At 33.0% G+C, this 13,879-nt stretch overlaps 2 protein-coding genes across 4 annotated transcripts; both read left to right on the top strand.

The window, feature by feature from the left end:
• The first annotated feature begins 3,190 nt into the window (after positions 1-3,190).
• LOC132301823 (protein NLP2-like) lies at positions 3,191-8,778 on the top strand. 3 transcript variants are annotated; one of them, XM_059799030.1, is made up of 7 exons: positions 3,191-3,372; positions 3,516-3,625; positions 3,766-4,967; positions 5,158-5,202; positions 5,380-6,102; positions 6,982-7,105; positions 7,699-8,778. In XM_059799030.1, exons 3-7 carry the CDS (start codon positions 4,017-4,019, stop codon positions 8,490-8,492), a joined length of 2,637 nt encoding a protein of 878 aa, XP_059655013.1. In that variant the 5' UTR covers positions 3,191-3,372; positions 3,516-3,625; positions 3,766-4,016; the 3' UTR covers positions 8,493-8,778. The 3 variants fall into 3 exon arrangements, with proteins under 3 accessions (XP_059655013.1, XP_059655012.1, XP_059655011.1); XM_059799029.1 differs by having other exon boundaries at positions 3,559-3,625; positions 3,761-4,967; XM_059799028.1 differs by having other exon boundaries at positions 3,559-3,625.
• A 2,101-nt stretch (positions 8,779-10,879) lies between these two features.
• LOC132301875 (endochitinase EP3-like) lies at positions 10,880-13,710 on the top strand. Its single transcript, XM_059799032.1, has 2 exons — positions 10,880-11,427; positions 13,179-13,710. Exons 1-2 carry the CDS (start codon positions 11,025-11,027, stop codon positions 13,652-13,654), a joined length of 879 nt encoding a protein of 292 aa, XP_059655015.1. The 5' UTR covers positions 10,880-11,024; the 3' UTR covers positions 13,655-13,710.
• The last annotated feature ends 169 nt before the right edge of the window (positions 13,711-13,879 follow it).

Genomic DNA, 13,879 nt, shown 5'->3' on the forward strand with positions numbered 1-13,879 from the left:
AAACTTTAGGTAAGAGGGACAAGATTGAAATTTTGCAATAATTTTAGGTGGAGTATTAGCAATATTTTAGGAGTATATAATGAAAAAAAAAAAAAAAAAAAAAAAAAAAACATGGTATATTAGTAAAAATTCAAGGAGGCAATTGCCCCCCTCACTTGGTAACAGGTCCGTTCCTATTGGTGACCAACTTAAATATGAAAACATTGTTTATTTTAATGCATTTGTTTTTTTTTTTTAAACAAAAACTTCATTATACTTTAAACTAAGGTCTTGTTTGGATTGGTTTTCAAACGCTACTTTTGGCTTTATGGGCTTAGAAGCTATTATGAAGGGTGTTTGGATAGTTTTATTATAAGAACGTTTTGGAGAAACTGGGGACCCCAACTTTGGCAAAACGCTCTTCTAGATACATACGCGAAGCTGTTTATGGGTTTAATGAATCTTTCAATACGACAAGCGTACCATTTTCTTTTGGGCATTGAAAAAATAAAATTATAACATCTGTCATTATAAAAGACATCATATTATTCCTAAACCTAAGGACAACTCAAACGACAACTTCAGGAAGATCGTCACTTTCCTTCGAAGATCATCAGTTTAAGGATCTCTTTCGTTTCAGGCAAGTACTTTGTTGTATATGAATGATTGATTATATTTTGTATATGAATATTAGATTGAATGTATGGTGTGAAGTTTAGAGTGACCAAAATTTTGAACTAATTAATCGTACTTTTTTTCTTAACCAATTTTTTATTTATATATTAGAGAAAACTTTAATAATAATTAAAGTATCGAGAACAATTGTAATCTTTTACTTTACTGTATATATGAATGATTGATTATATTTTGTATATGAATGTTGGATTGAATATATAGTGTGAAGTTTGGAATGACCAAAATTTTGAACTAATTAATCATACTATTTTTTTTAACCCATTTTTTTATTTATGCGCTAATCGATCACGTGAATGTTGAATCATTCACGTATGAACATTGTTGTATGGATACATGTACATATATATATATGTATGAACACTTAAACAACCATTTTGTATGAATAACCATTTTCCCTGAGATATGGATACATATACATGATATACAACATTATATATAACATTTGTTATAACTATGCTTTTTATACTATGTTTGAAGTATGAGTATACTTTTTATATTATGCTTGAGATATTGAAGAAAACTTTAATAATAATTAAAGCATCTAGTCCAATGCTAATATGTGAGTAATCACCCCCCATTATTTATTAATTTCTATTCCATTTGTAAATTAGATGGAGGTTGAGGGAGAAAAAGTTAAAACAAAAGCAGTATGAGAATCCACCACACACCCGATTTTTGTTGATCTTGTTGTACAACAAGTGAGAGCTGGTAATAGAAATGGAACACACTTGAACAAAAAGGGTTGAAAGAATTTTATTGGGAATTTTAATAAGTTCACCAACAAAAACTATGAAAGGAAACAACTAAAAAAATCATTAGGATAAATGTAAGAAAAGATTGGCAGCTCTGGGAGGCATTATTAAGAGAAGAGACTGGAATTGGGTCGGATACTGAAAGACAAACTATAGATGCTTCAAATGATTGGTGGGAGACAAAGTTACAAGTATGTATATGTGTATATATTTTTCATTTTTTAACAGTAAATTTAATGGTAATTTTTATTTTCTAACTTCTAAATTAAAAAGTGCAGAAGTATATAGATGCGGCCAAATTTCGTATGAAGGGTCTAGAGCACTCATTTAAGCTAGATGACTTGTTTCGAGATGTGACCGCCACTGGAGCTAAGTCTTGGGCGCCTACTTCTGAAACCATGCCTCCTTTGTATAATCAATCACTTACCATTGAGATAATGTTGATGAGGGAGAACATCCTGAAGAGAGTGAACATGAGGAGACAGACTTTTGGTGCGTGGAAGGCAAAATGGAGAAGCTTACAAAATATGCCTAATTTTAAGTTTGATAAGCAAGTTGTCATTGTTAGTGCTTCAATGGCTCTCCATAATTTTATAAGGAGGGAGGCTATTGCTGATATAGAATTTCAAACATATGGAAAAAATGATTATGTATTCGATGAGGAAATTGGCTAATTGGATATTTCGTTCACAAGTAATGATATTACTGAGATGGGTGTTATCCGGATAGAATTGCTACAGAGCTAATGCTTAGATGAATATTTGATATTGTTAAATTAATGATGAGATGACTGTGATCCGAGATAGAATTGCTACGAAACTCATGATTGGATAAATATTTTGTTAGTTGATGTTATGACATTTTGTATTATTTGATTATATTGAATGGGTTGCTATTTTGTTAGTTGATGCTTAATACAATGTAATATTTTATATACGGCATGAATTATTTAATTATATTGAATGAGTTGTTTGTATATGTCATGTTAGATTATTTGATTATGTTACCAAACAATCCAAAAAATACTCAATTCAGGGGCAAAATAATTATTTTAGCATTAGAAGAGCTTCAGCAAATGATTTGCCAAATATACATTAAAAACTATTCTGGCCTTAAAAGCTCTTCTAAAATACAATTTCAAACAGTGACAGATAAACTAAATAGAAGTGATAGTTTCTACTTCTCTTATTCTTCTGCTTAAAAATAAAAACAAAAGTTATGCCAAACAAGCCCTAATCCCTAACAAATTTGACTTTCAACTCCTAAATTAACTTTGAACCTAATACCATACAAACTTGAATAGAGACTGATGGACCTTTTTCACAAAAAAAAAAAAAAAAAACACATTTTTTCTTGTCTTTTTAACATAAATGTCAATTGTACTTTTAATATTTAATGTTTTATTAGTTATGATTTAGGAACACTTATGTCATTTCACTTGAAAAGTGAGGTGCAATTGATAAAAAAAAATGAGTGCATATTTGGTATCTAATTACAATGACAATTTCTAGTTAATAACGTTTGAATTTCAACTCTCACGCGGTGTTTGGTAGAGTATCACATCTTTTTACTTAATTAGTTGTTTATTCTAATAACACAGCTTGTATGAAAGGATAAAATGGACAAATCATAGAACAACCTTTTCCTCTCCTCCTAATTTCCTTTCTAAACCAACCAGGAGCTTAAATCCCAAAGTTAAAATTTGTCCAAACAGTACTACTATTTTAGTAATAAAACCTCCCCATATATATATATATTTTAATCCTAGCCGTTACGTCATTCATTTGCCTAGATCTTATATTTATAGCAGCTCTCACCATACGTGCTCTCTGTTTGGGAAATTAAATTCTGTGTGAGAAAGCCAAAGTTCCGAGAGTCTTATTCAACGGCGAGTTTGTCAACTTGTACCGATGCATAGTCGGTCTTTGAAGATTCATAGTAAAAGGTATGGTTTTAGGGTTTTTTAACAAAAATTATTTGGCTTTTGGATAACGCTTATCTGTATCCATTGATGTTCGCAAAATTGAAATTAATTCATTCGTGGTATGTTTGGCAATCTCTTGGCTTTTTTCATATGTGGAATCCCAGCTGTGCTTTGCTTGTTAATTGAAAATTTGCCTTTATGCTACAGTGGAGTGGTGTGTGGTTCGAAACCCCAAATTGATAAACACAAATTGATTCATTCTCATCTATTCAAGGTCAGTAAGCAGCTGAATTTGTTTGTTCATTTGAAATTCCTCGATTGAGGTGCTTATTTTATGTTATATTGGTTCTAGATTTTACTTCATTCCCTGCTATAAATAGTTGAATGTGTGACTTTCATTTATGGGTAGTGCAGGGTTGTGCTTCTTCAATTGAGAAAGCTAGGCTTTTGTTGTTGAGTTGTGTTGAGTTGTTCTTTCAATTGGACACACTTTTTTGATAGAAGTGTGGTTGTGTTGGAGAGATTTGGGCTTCAAAAGTGAGGGTGAATTGTTTACATGGGGAGGGATTGTCAACCTATAATAATAGTTATGGAGGAATGTTTATTTGAAGAAAATCTTACCTTTATTATATAGCTGGTTGAGCATTCTTTTTCAATAGTTGAAAATGGAATATCCATTTTCTTCTCAAGAAAAGGATATTAGTTATTGGAATTCTCCCACAGCTCAGATGGAGGGTGTGTCATCACTAGATGCTGCTTCTTCTGAAGATCCTTTCAACAACATTGCAGAGTTGATGAATTTCGATACAGGATGGTGCAGTACTCCTTCAGAACAGGTGTTTTCGTGTTATGCCACTCCACCTCTAATATCAATGCCCACAAATCAGGTAACTCAAGATCCATTCAACTCTTTCAAGTCTAATAGCATGGAAGGTTATTATAGTGGAGAGGGGATGAAGGTTCAGTCAACTCCTGCACAATTTGTTCTTCCATCAGATTGTGCTAATGGAGATGACTCAACTTCTAATAGAGGTAATGGTTCTCTACAGCAAAATAATATTTCACCTCGGGGATATTCTAAGATCTCTAGGCCACTGACTGAATCAGCCAGGGGATATTCTAAGATCCCCAGACCAATTTCTGAATCACTTACAGAAAAGATGCTGAGAGCGCTTTCTTTGTTTAAAGAGTCATGTGAAGGGGGCATTTTGGCCCAAATTTGGATGCCTATTAGGTATAGTGATCAGTATATTTTAAGCACGTGTGAGCAACCGTATTTGCTTGATCAGATGCTTGAAGGATATCGTGATGTGTCGAGGACATTTGCTTTCTCTGCAGAATTAAAATCAAGTTTATTCCCCGGCCTTCCTGGCCGTGTATTTATCTCAAAAGTTCCGGAGTGGACCTCAAATTTAATGTACTACAATAAAAGCGAATACTTACGTGTGGAATATGCAGCTACCCATCAAGTTCGTGGATCTATTGCTTTACCAATTTTCGAGAGTGATTCTCTTGAAGTGTCAGACATGCCATGTTGTGCTGTACTCGAACTTGTCACCACAAAAGAAAAACATAATTTTGACGCAGAGATAGATAATGTGTGTCGTTCTCTCCAGGTTAGATTTTGTTTTTCGTAACCCTCCATTACTTTTGCTTCTACAATTTTCTTTCTATTATGTATACCTGTTTTTCAAAATAAAAAGGAAAAATATTAAAAAGACTGAAAAAAAAAAAATTATACAAACGGTTTAATCTTATATATGCTTTTTTTTTTTTTTTAACTATTATTAATCCTTATGGTTTCAGGCGGTAAATTTAAGGAGTAATACACCCCCTCGACTTTATAACCAGGTACAATTCAAAAAAATTTATAAAATATACTGTTTCATGTATTAGAATTTCATATCATTTTTTTTTTAATGTGATGATGTGCTATTTATTGAGTATATTTAAAAAAAAATTAAACTTTTTATTCATGTATTAGAATTTTATTTTGATCTTTAATAAATATCATGTGTTATTTTACAGTGTCTTTCAAAGAATCAGAGGGCTGCGTTAGCTGACATAACTGATGTTTTACGGGTGGTATGTCATGCACATAAATTACCCCTTGCTCTAACATGGCTACCTTGTAGTTACTCTGAGGGAGCTAGTGATGAAATTAGCAGGGTGCGCATCAAAAGTTGTAATACAAGCTCAATTGAGAAATGTGTATTATGTATTGAGAATACAGCTTGTTACGTGAACGATAGCAATATGTATGGATTTGTGCATGCATGTGCTGATCACTTTCTGGAGCAAGGTCAAGGGGTAGCTGGAAAAGCTTTACAATCCAATATCCCCTTCTTCTCATCTGATGTAAAAGGATATGACATTAGTGAGTATCCACTTGTTCATCACGCACGCAAGGTTGGATTGAATGCTGCAGTTGCGATCAGATTAAGGAGCATTTACACGGCTGCTGATGACTATATATTAGAGTTCTTTCTCCCTGTCCATATGAAAGGGAGTGTAGAACAACAACTTTTATTGAACAATCTTTCTGCTACCATGCAGAGGATTTCCAAGGGTATGAGAAGAGTTTCAGATTCAGAATTAGCTGGGACAGAGGGTTCGAATATTGGATTTCAGGAGCTACCAATAGATTTATCAGGGAGAAGTTGTCAAGCTAATTTAAATTCTATTAACAGGGTGCCTGATGTATATGATTCAAGAAATGTTGGAATAACAGCAGATAATTCTAGTCAACAGGTAAATCATAAACCTATCTGGTAATAATTGATTCTTGTTTCGTAATAATAAATTATTTGCATATGCATCAAATTAGTATTATGTCATATTTCTCTTTTATAAAAAATTTAGTGTAATCTAATGGATCGATGGTTACCTTTTTCCTCGTGTATCATTTAGTTGAATCTTCAATGAATTATTAGCATTAGTTCTTCTTTTTCACTTGACAATCTGTAGATACATCTTTTTTATCACTAGAATTGTTACAATATGAGTGGTTAAACTTGACTAGTATGGAAATGACCTTCTACCCTATTTATAAGCCACCACTTACTTGGGCAATGGCCCATATATAAACAAATTGACAAATAAGATTGAGATGCTCAAGATTTCTCTTTTAGGTTTCTTAAAGAATATTGAGCAACTCCCTCAAAAAAATATCTTAAATATTTTATATATGTACCACACTCCACATTATTCAGAAACATTCTATACAACACTACAAAACTCTATCCTACTGGTGATGTACTAATATGCCATATGGAACTCTTTAAAAGGGTATGTGGGGGCAACTAGTGGTTGTGTAACCTGGTTAAAACATGAGAATGAGCTTTTCCAATTTATATCATATATTTTTTATTAGGTAAGAAATATTATTATCTTTTAAGTAGATAATTATGCCATTTTTATTATTACCATCTAAATCCAATTATTAGAATAAGGAAAGGAAAATAAGAAAATTCATTGGATGTCATCTATAAGTTTCTAACATATGAATATGATCAGATTCTTATTTATAAGGTCTATTTTCTAAGTTGATACTTGCTTTTTGAATGTTTTTAGTGCATTATTCCAATTAGCTTATACAATTTGACTAACAATTTGTTAATTATATTTTAGACAAGAAGTGGATCAAAGAGACGGATTGAGAAAAAGCGAGGTATGACCGAGAAGAATGTTAGCTTAAGTGTTCTTCAGCAATACTTTTCTGGGAGTCTTAAGGATGCTGCTAAAAGCATTGGTGGTAAGACTATATTCATTGTGAGCATCAGGTTACACCAAGCATACATCCTCCTAACTTTTAGGTCAAAGCGCAAATTATTATGTTCCTAAAAATTATTCATTAAATGGTTATTTTTTCATTTTATAATATCATATGGTTTCTTCTAGACGAATTTTGAATGGGGTACTAGCTAACATTCCCGGATGTATCCTACTTTTTGCTTAGACTTTCAGATATTATAATTTGATTCTCTGATGCTCTGTGTAACCCACACCTTCTTGTTGTTGCTAGTATGAACATAGGGCTAACCATTATATTCAACTGCTTTGAATGAAAAAGAAAAACAAAAAGAGAGAAAAGGGTAGTCTTGATCTTATTGTGTGCGTGGGTGAGTGGGGAACGCATGAGATGACATTGAAAATCGACAGTTAATAATATATCGATATCTCGTTAAGAAAAAAAGTTGAATATGTTATCAAAAACTTTATGGAATGTTTCTTATACTAAACCCTTTCATTAAAATCCCTAACAATTTGGTCAGGTATGGTAGATATTTTTGCAAATTGTTTCAAAATGATAACATGGTTTTTACTTTCTTGTCTGCTTGTTTGTAGTTTGCCCTACTACCTTAAAGAGGATATGCAGACAACATGGAATCGCAAGATGGCCATCGCGCAAGTTACACAAGGTGAAACGATCTTTAAAGAAAATACAAACTGTGCTCGACTCTGTTCATGGTATGGAAGGAGGATTGAAATTTGACACCGCTACTGGGAGTGTCATTGCATCAGGTTCCATCATTCAAGATTTTGATGCTAACAAAATTTCTCCTCTCAAAAAGCTTGAAGCAGTTGCAAAAGATGCAAGCGGTTCAACATTTTGTTGCGATAAATCTAACATCCCTCCTACTGATTGTTTTGATATCATTAAATCAGTTGCACTAGATGATGGGCGTGGCGATGGGGTCATTGAGCACAAGCAGCCCACTTCTTCGGGCATGACCGACTCTGGCTCAATGATGAGTGGAAGTTCATCAAGCTCTCCCAACTTTGTTGAACGGAGTTACCCGAAAATCACAAGCTTTGGAGATTGTGGATCAAAAATTACTGTCAAGGCAACTTACAGGGAAGATACAATACGGTTCAAGTTTGAGCCTTCTGCAGGGTGTTTGCACCTATACGAAGAAGTTTCAAAGAGGTTCAAAATACTAATAGGGACATTCCAGCTCAAGTATCTAGATGATGAAGAAGAATGGGTGATGTTGGCGAATGATTCCGACTTGCAGGAGTGTCTTGAAATATTGGATTGTGTAGGCACCCGTGTTGTGAAGTTTGCTGTTCGTGATGTCCCTTGTGCCATTGGGAGCTCTGGCAGTAGCAATTGCTTCTTGGCAGGAGGCTGGCGATAGTCAATGGTATGACATCTTTGGTTTGGCACCGATGTACTGTTAGATCGTTTAGGGTCCTTGGTAGGTAGTTTACTCCATAATAGCTGATGTAGTTCTGTCATGGTTAGGGTTGGCTTTTCTTTTCATCGATTTTGCCAGTGTCACTTGTTATATAGTTCTGTAAATACTAGTAGTAGTAATGAAGGTTGTAGTTTTGTAAGGAATACTGTACTGTCTTTGCAGTGCCCTACTGCAGACTGTATAGTACTCCACATATGTTTATATAAGCAAATAGAGTTTTGAAGCATTTGGCTGTTGAATTTCTGCTTTCATGCTACTAGTATCTGAATTTTACTCTGCTAATTCATGGCGGCGTTTTTACATCCCATTCCATAAATTTGTTTCATTTCATATATATCTACTCATTAGTTGCACTTCTACACTACAACTAATGAGTAGTGACCTATATTTGTACATCTATTCACATTGGATAGTGGTTTCACAAGATCAGTGCAGCTCTCATATCCATTAGTTTTTAGATTTATATATATATTGCAATAAACAGTTTTTAGATTTTTTTTTTTTCAATGCTCTATGCACCATTTTCTTTTGTTAATGATTTTGGATTCTAGGAGTCCATTTGATGCATTTCAGGCAATAAAAATACTGCAACATCCAAATTAACATCTTATTTTGAGTTGTTTTGTATCTTTAAAAGCTATTCTTTCTGCCAAACAGAGTATAGTTAAGTTCAAGAGTTTAGATTCACTGTTGTTTTCTATGGAAGTCATTGAACATTCAGGTTGGTGCAAGTGGCTATGGAGTATGGTACTATAAGTCTAATGGTTCTATCCATGGTTTGCAGGGGCATAAAATCATTGTATTGAATGTGGATATGGATGGAGGGTTGTGTTTGTTTAATCCTAGATTTTAAACAAATGGGCTGATTTTTTCTCTTGTGAACAGATTATTCCTTCACCAGTTCACCTAATGAATTTACAAATTGTGGAATATAAATGCTTAAATATGTGGTTGTGGTCCAAAGAGTGAAATAAAACAAAATAAAAGACAGTAAAGAATAAGAATATTATTATTTTCAGTTTATTTGTAGTTCATTTCTACTATCTTAATCCATCTTAGATTAAGTGATATTATAACACAACTATTTTTTTTCTTCTTTCTTTTATTGGACCAAATCGGTAGATAATGGGATCTTGAAGTACTCAATTCTTCCATTTAAGTTATTAATGCCTAATATGTACTAGTATATTTCTATTTAAGTTCTAAATCACTCAATTTTTCATTTATCCTTACCAAATAAAGGTAAAGTGTTCCCAATTATGAATTTCTATTCTAAAATTGATATGTGATACGTTGTTTTCTATGTTCTTTTATGTTTTAGTTAACTAGTGAATATTATATTATAAATTATAATTATAATTAATTTAATTAAAGTTTAATTCCAAAAATCTTTTGTAAATTTTACTACAATCATTTTTAATATACAAAAATTAAAAATTCCATTATTATTATTTTTTTTTACGGTAAATAACATTTTTATTTTTATTGAAACAATTTGAATAAAATTTTATCCTTTTGAAAAATAGACTAATTAATTTGAAAATGAGAAAAAAATCGATTTCTAATAGAAAAAATTTAGCCATGTATAAATAGTCAATTAGTAAGGGTATAAGTGAAAAGTTGACTGGTTTAGAACTTAATACGCAAAAATAAATATCTAGTGATAATTTTGCCTTATATATTTTAAGGTGTTACCCACAATTTTCTCGTCTAGTTATACTGTTTAAAAATTGCAATTAAATTATGTAGAAGCAGAAAGAAAATTATGGTTATTGCACACGTTATGGTGCGGTACATTACCATCAAAGTACTTACATATCATGCACGCTGATTACAAAATGATGAAAAAGTTTAAATTATCTAATATAGTTAAGTCACACGGAACTAATGTGGTAGCATGAGGAAAAATGCGGGAGAGTCAATGTCTAAAATATTTTGAGAGCTGGAGAGCTGTATATATTATATGTATATATACTTATCTTACATAAGCTAAGATTATATCAATTTACTAAATATTATTTTTTGTCCAATTTTTTTTAAAAAAATAATACAAAATGCCTAATGTATGGGCATTAGTATGTTTCTTTAAGTAACACAAAATGCCTAAAATATTGTTTTTTATATATACTATAAGTAACAACTAAAGTAATGCTTATGCTTGGAAGCGCCGGTTTGAATTTGGAATTAAAAAATAATAATAATAATTAAAATTTTGAACTAAATAAATTTTTTTTTTTTTTTTTTTTTTTAAGTTTAAAATCAGAGTTAAACAGTTATGCATTTCACACGCACACGCACATGGTGATAGTCACCCAAGTCAAGTTCGTCAACCTCCAGACAGATAGTCAGAAACCAGTCACACTTTGTTGAAAATTGAATGCTCAACCATTTGAAAAAATCAACCATAAATCTCTATCTCACAACGTTACCATTACACCACACATTTCTCTATTAACAGTACCTTTCACGGCCATGATTGGCGTCAATTTAGGAAAAGCGACCTTAGTAGCAACCATTCTGGCCGGAGTCCTCGTCGGAGTTCTACCGAGATCCGTGGTGGGTCAGAACTGCGGTTGTCTGGCGGACTTGTGTTGTAGTAAGTATGGGTATTGTGGCACAGGCACCGACTATTGTGGCACAGGTTGCCAACAGGGACCATGTTACAATGTCTCGGTCAGTGATATTGTAACAGAGGTATTCTTTGATGGAATAATCGGTCAAGCCAGTGAAAATTGTGCAGGGAGGAATTTCTACACGCGAGATGGATTTCTTAAGGCCGTCCACGCTTTTTCTCAATTCGGCCGGGTTGGCTCGGTCGATGATTCTAAGCGGGAGATTGCAGCTTTCTTTGCGCATACCACCCATGAGACTGGCAGTAAGTTCTCCAAATCTCTCTCTTCTCTTTTATTCAACTTTGGAAATTTTTTTTAAAAAACTTTGGGTTCATAGTTGGTTTGAAAATTTTCAACACAAATGGAAGACCTTGTTTTATTCTTGGATGCAAAGTCTATAAATTGATTTTGGTAGAGATCCGAATAATTGTTAATTAGGATGCCCTCGGAGACTTTCTTATGCCTTTTTGACGAAAATGTACCCTAGAATAATAAAAATCTCCTTTTAGGTTTAAGGACATTACTTACTGATATAGTTGGTAGAGTCTAGTTTGGAGGGTACCTTCTCACCTTTTGAAGGAAACCATTGAGGGTAAATAATTTATAAAGTACAAAATTTATCTTAACGTGTGTTTTGTATTATGAGTTGCATTATGCTAAATTGTTGTGGAAGTTTGTATTAAAAATAAGGTGATTAGGTTTTACTTGTTCCTTTATTCAATTTTTACTTATTTTAGTTTTATCGAAATAAAATTAAAATCAAATCAACAAAGTAATAATAAAGTGGAAATAAAGTAAATAAAATTTGAGAAATGACATTCGGATTTTTGTTCGTAGAAACCTTGTTGGAAGAAATCCAACCAACTGTGATGAAAACCAAGGAGACTTTCGCAGCCTTGAGCGAAACGATTCACTATATTCGAAGAAAAATAAAATAGACCCTGATTCAGGCTCACACTCATTGGGCTCTACCAAGAACTAGTTGTTAAACATCTAGGTTTACTCCTCAATCCTTATAGAAGGGTGGCGGTTAAATTACGAACACTCCGCGAATGCTCTGATCCCTTCGTAACTCGATCGCTTCCTCATTTTCTTTAAATCTAAATTGATGAAGACAAATAGAAACCCTGATTTTTCTGAATGAAATTGATTGAATCTTCAATATGCTTGAACTCCGATTAGATAGAGAGTAGCACCATAAGAACACTCTTGTAATAGTGTGTATTATCAATTATATAAAAATATAAGAATTATGAACGTGATTTTCTATAGAAAAATACTCTTAGAAACCTCTCAATAGTAAAAATATTTTTCCATTTTAAAACTCTAATTAATCATGAGAGAAAGAGAGTTTATATAGACTTAGAATCCTATGAGTAAAACTAGCTTTTAAAATCGTGCAAGGACTGCCCTACAAGTTTGGGTAAAAACGGGAAACTCACATTTAGGCAAGTGAAACCGGTTCTACTTTTCCTGAGACCTGTTTTTCATGCAAAAGTGCAATAGATCGGATTTACAAGTGCAACGGGTTGGAAATCATCAAAGTGCAACTGGTTGGACTTTGTTGAAAATTGATTAAGCTCTCTACCCAATTTAAAAATACTCACAAATGTTCCTCACTCACTTCCCCGTCTAAGTGATGTTCTCATCGAATTGTGTGCTCGCATGTTGCAACACGAGACTCAAAAGTAAAACAAAAATTACAACTAGATCGAATAAGTTTTGACACCAAATTTACTAATTACAAAATTTATATCCCGCATATGGTTTCACCAATCAAGATTTTCCAATTAAAAATATAGATATATAGTTTCCACTAAAACAATATAATTATTTTTAGGACAAAAATAAAATCACACCTTCTCTTCACTCCGTCCAAACAATATAATAATTGTTCAAAGTTCAAACTTCCATTGAATTCAAATACCATGATTATAAAAAAAATAACCCCATTGATAAACTTTTATTTTAAAACATTAATATAACAAGCATATTAAATCTTTTGTTTGAGCAGATTTTTGTTACATTGAAGAGGTTGATGGTGCCTCTAGGGACTACTGTCAAGAAACAAATACACAGTATCCATGCACACCCAACAAGAGTTACTATGGCCGAGGTCCTCTTCAGCTATCATGGAACTACAATTACGGTTCAGCCGGAAGAGCTATCGGGTTTGATGGACTAAACAACCCTGACATTGTGGCCACAGACGTCGTGGTGTCATTCAAGACGGCCTTGTGGTTTTGGATGAAAAATGCTCACTCGGCCATAACATCTGGCCAAGGGTTCGGGGCAACAATCCGTGCCATCAATGGTGCTCTTGAATGCAATGGTGCAAACCCTAGCGTTGTTGCTGCTCATGTGGAGTATTACATAGAATATTGCAACCAACTTGGTGTTGCACCCGGTGATAATCTCTCTTGCAACAGCGTTGCTGTACCGCGGTATTCTACAATGTTTACCTTAACATGTGGAGCTTATTCTAACTGACATTTATTTCAAGTTATTTGCACAATATCTACATTTAGCTTGTGTTGCCACTTAAAGTGATACTTATCTCCGGTTGAACAATTTTCCATTTTCGATTGGGAGTTTTCAAACTTCTTCAACGAGTTATTTGTACAATCAAAAAATTAATTTGTCACAAAATGTTTTAAATAAAATTTAAAAAAAAAAAAAAAACGAAAGAAAAAGACAAGAAGATAATGGGAAAAA

The sequence above is a fragment of the Cornus florida genome, unplaced genomic scaffold (assembly GCF_030987335.1).
Source record: "Cornus florida cultivar Cherokee Brave unplaced genomic scaffold, ASM3098733v1 CherokeeBrave_3.0.0_Hap2_Chr01, whole genome shotgun sequence".
Classification (NCBI taxonomy): Eukaryota; Viridiplantae; Streptophyta; class Magnoliopsida; order Cornales; family Cornaceae; genus Cornus; species Cornus florida.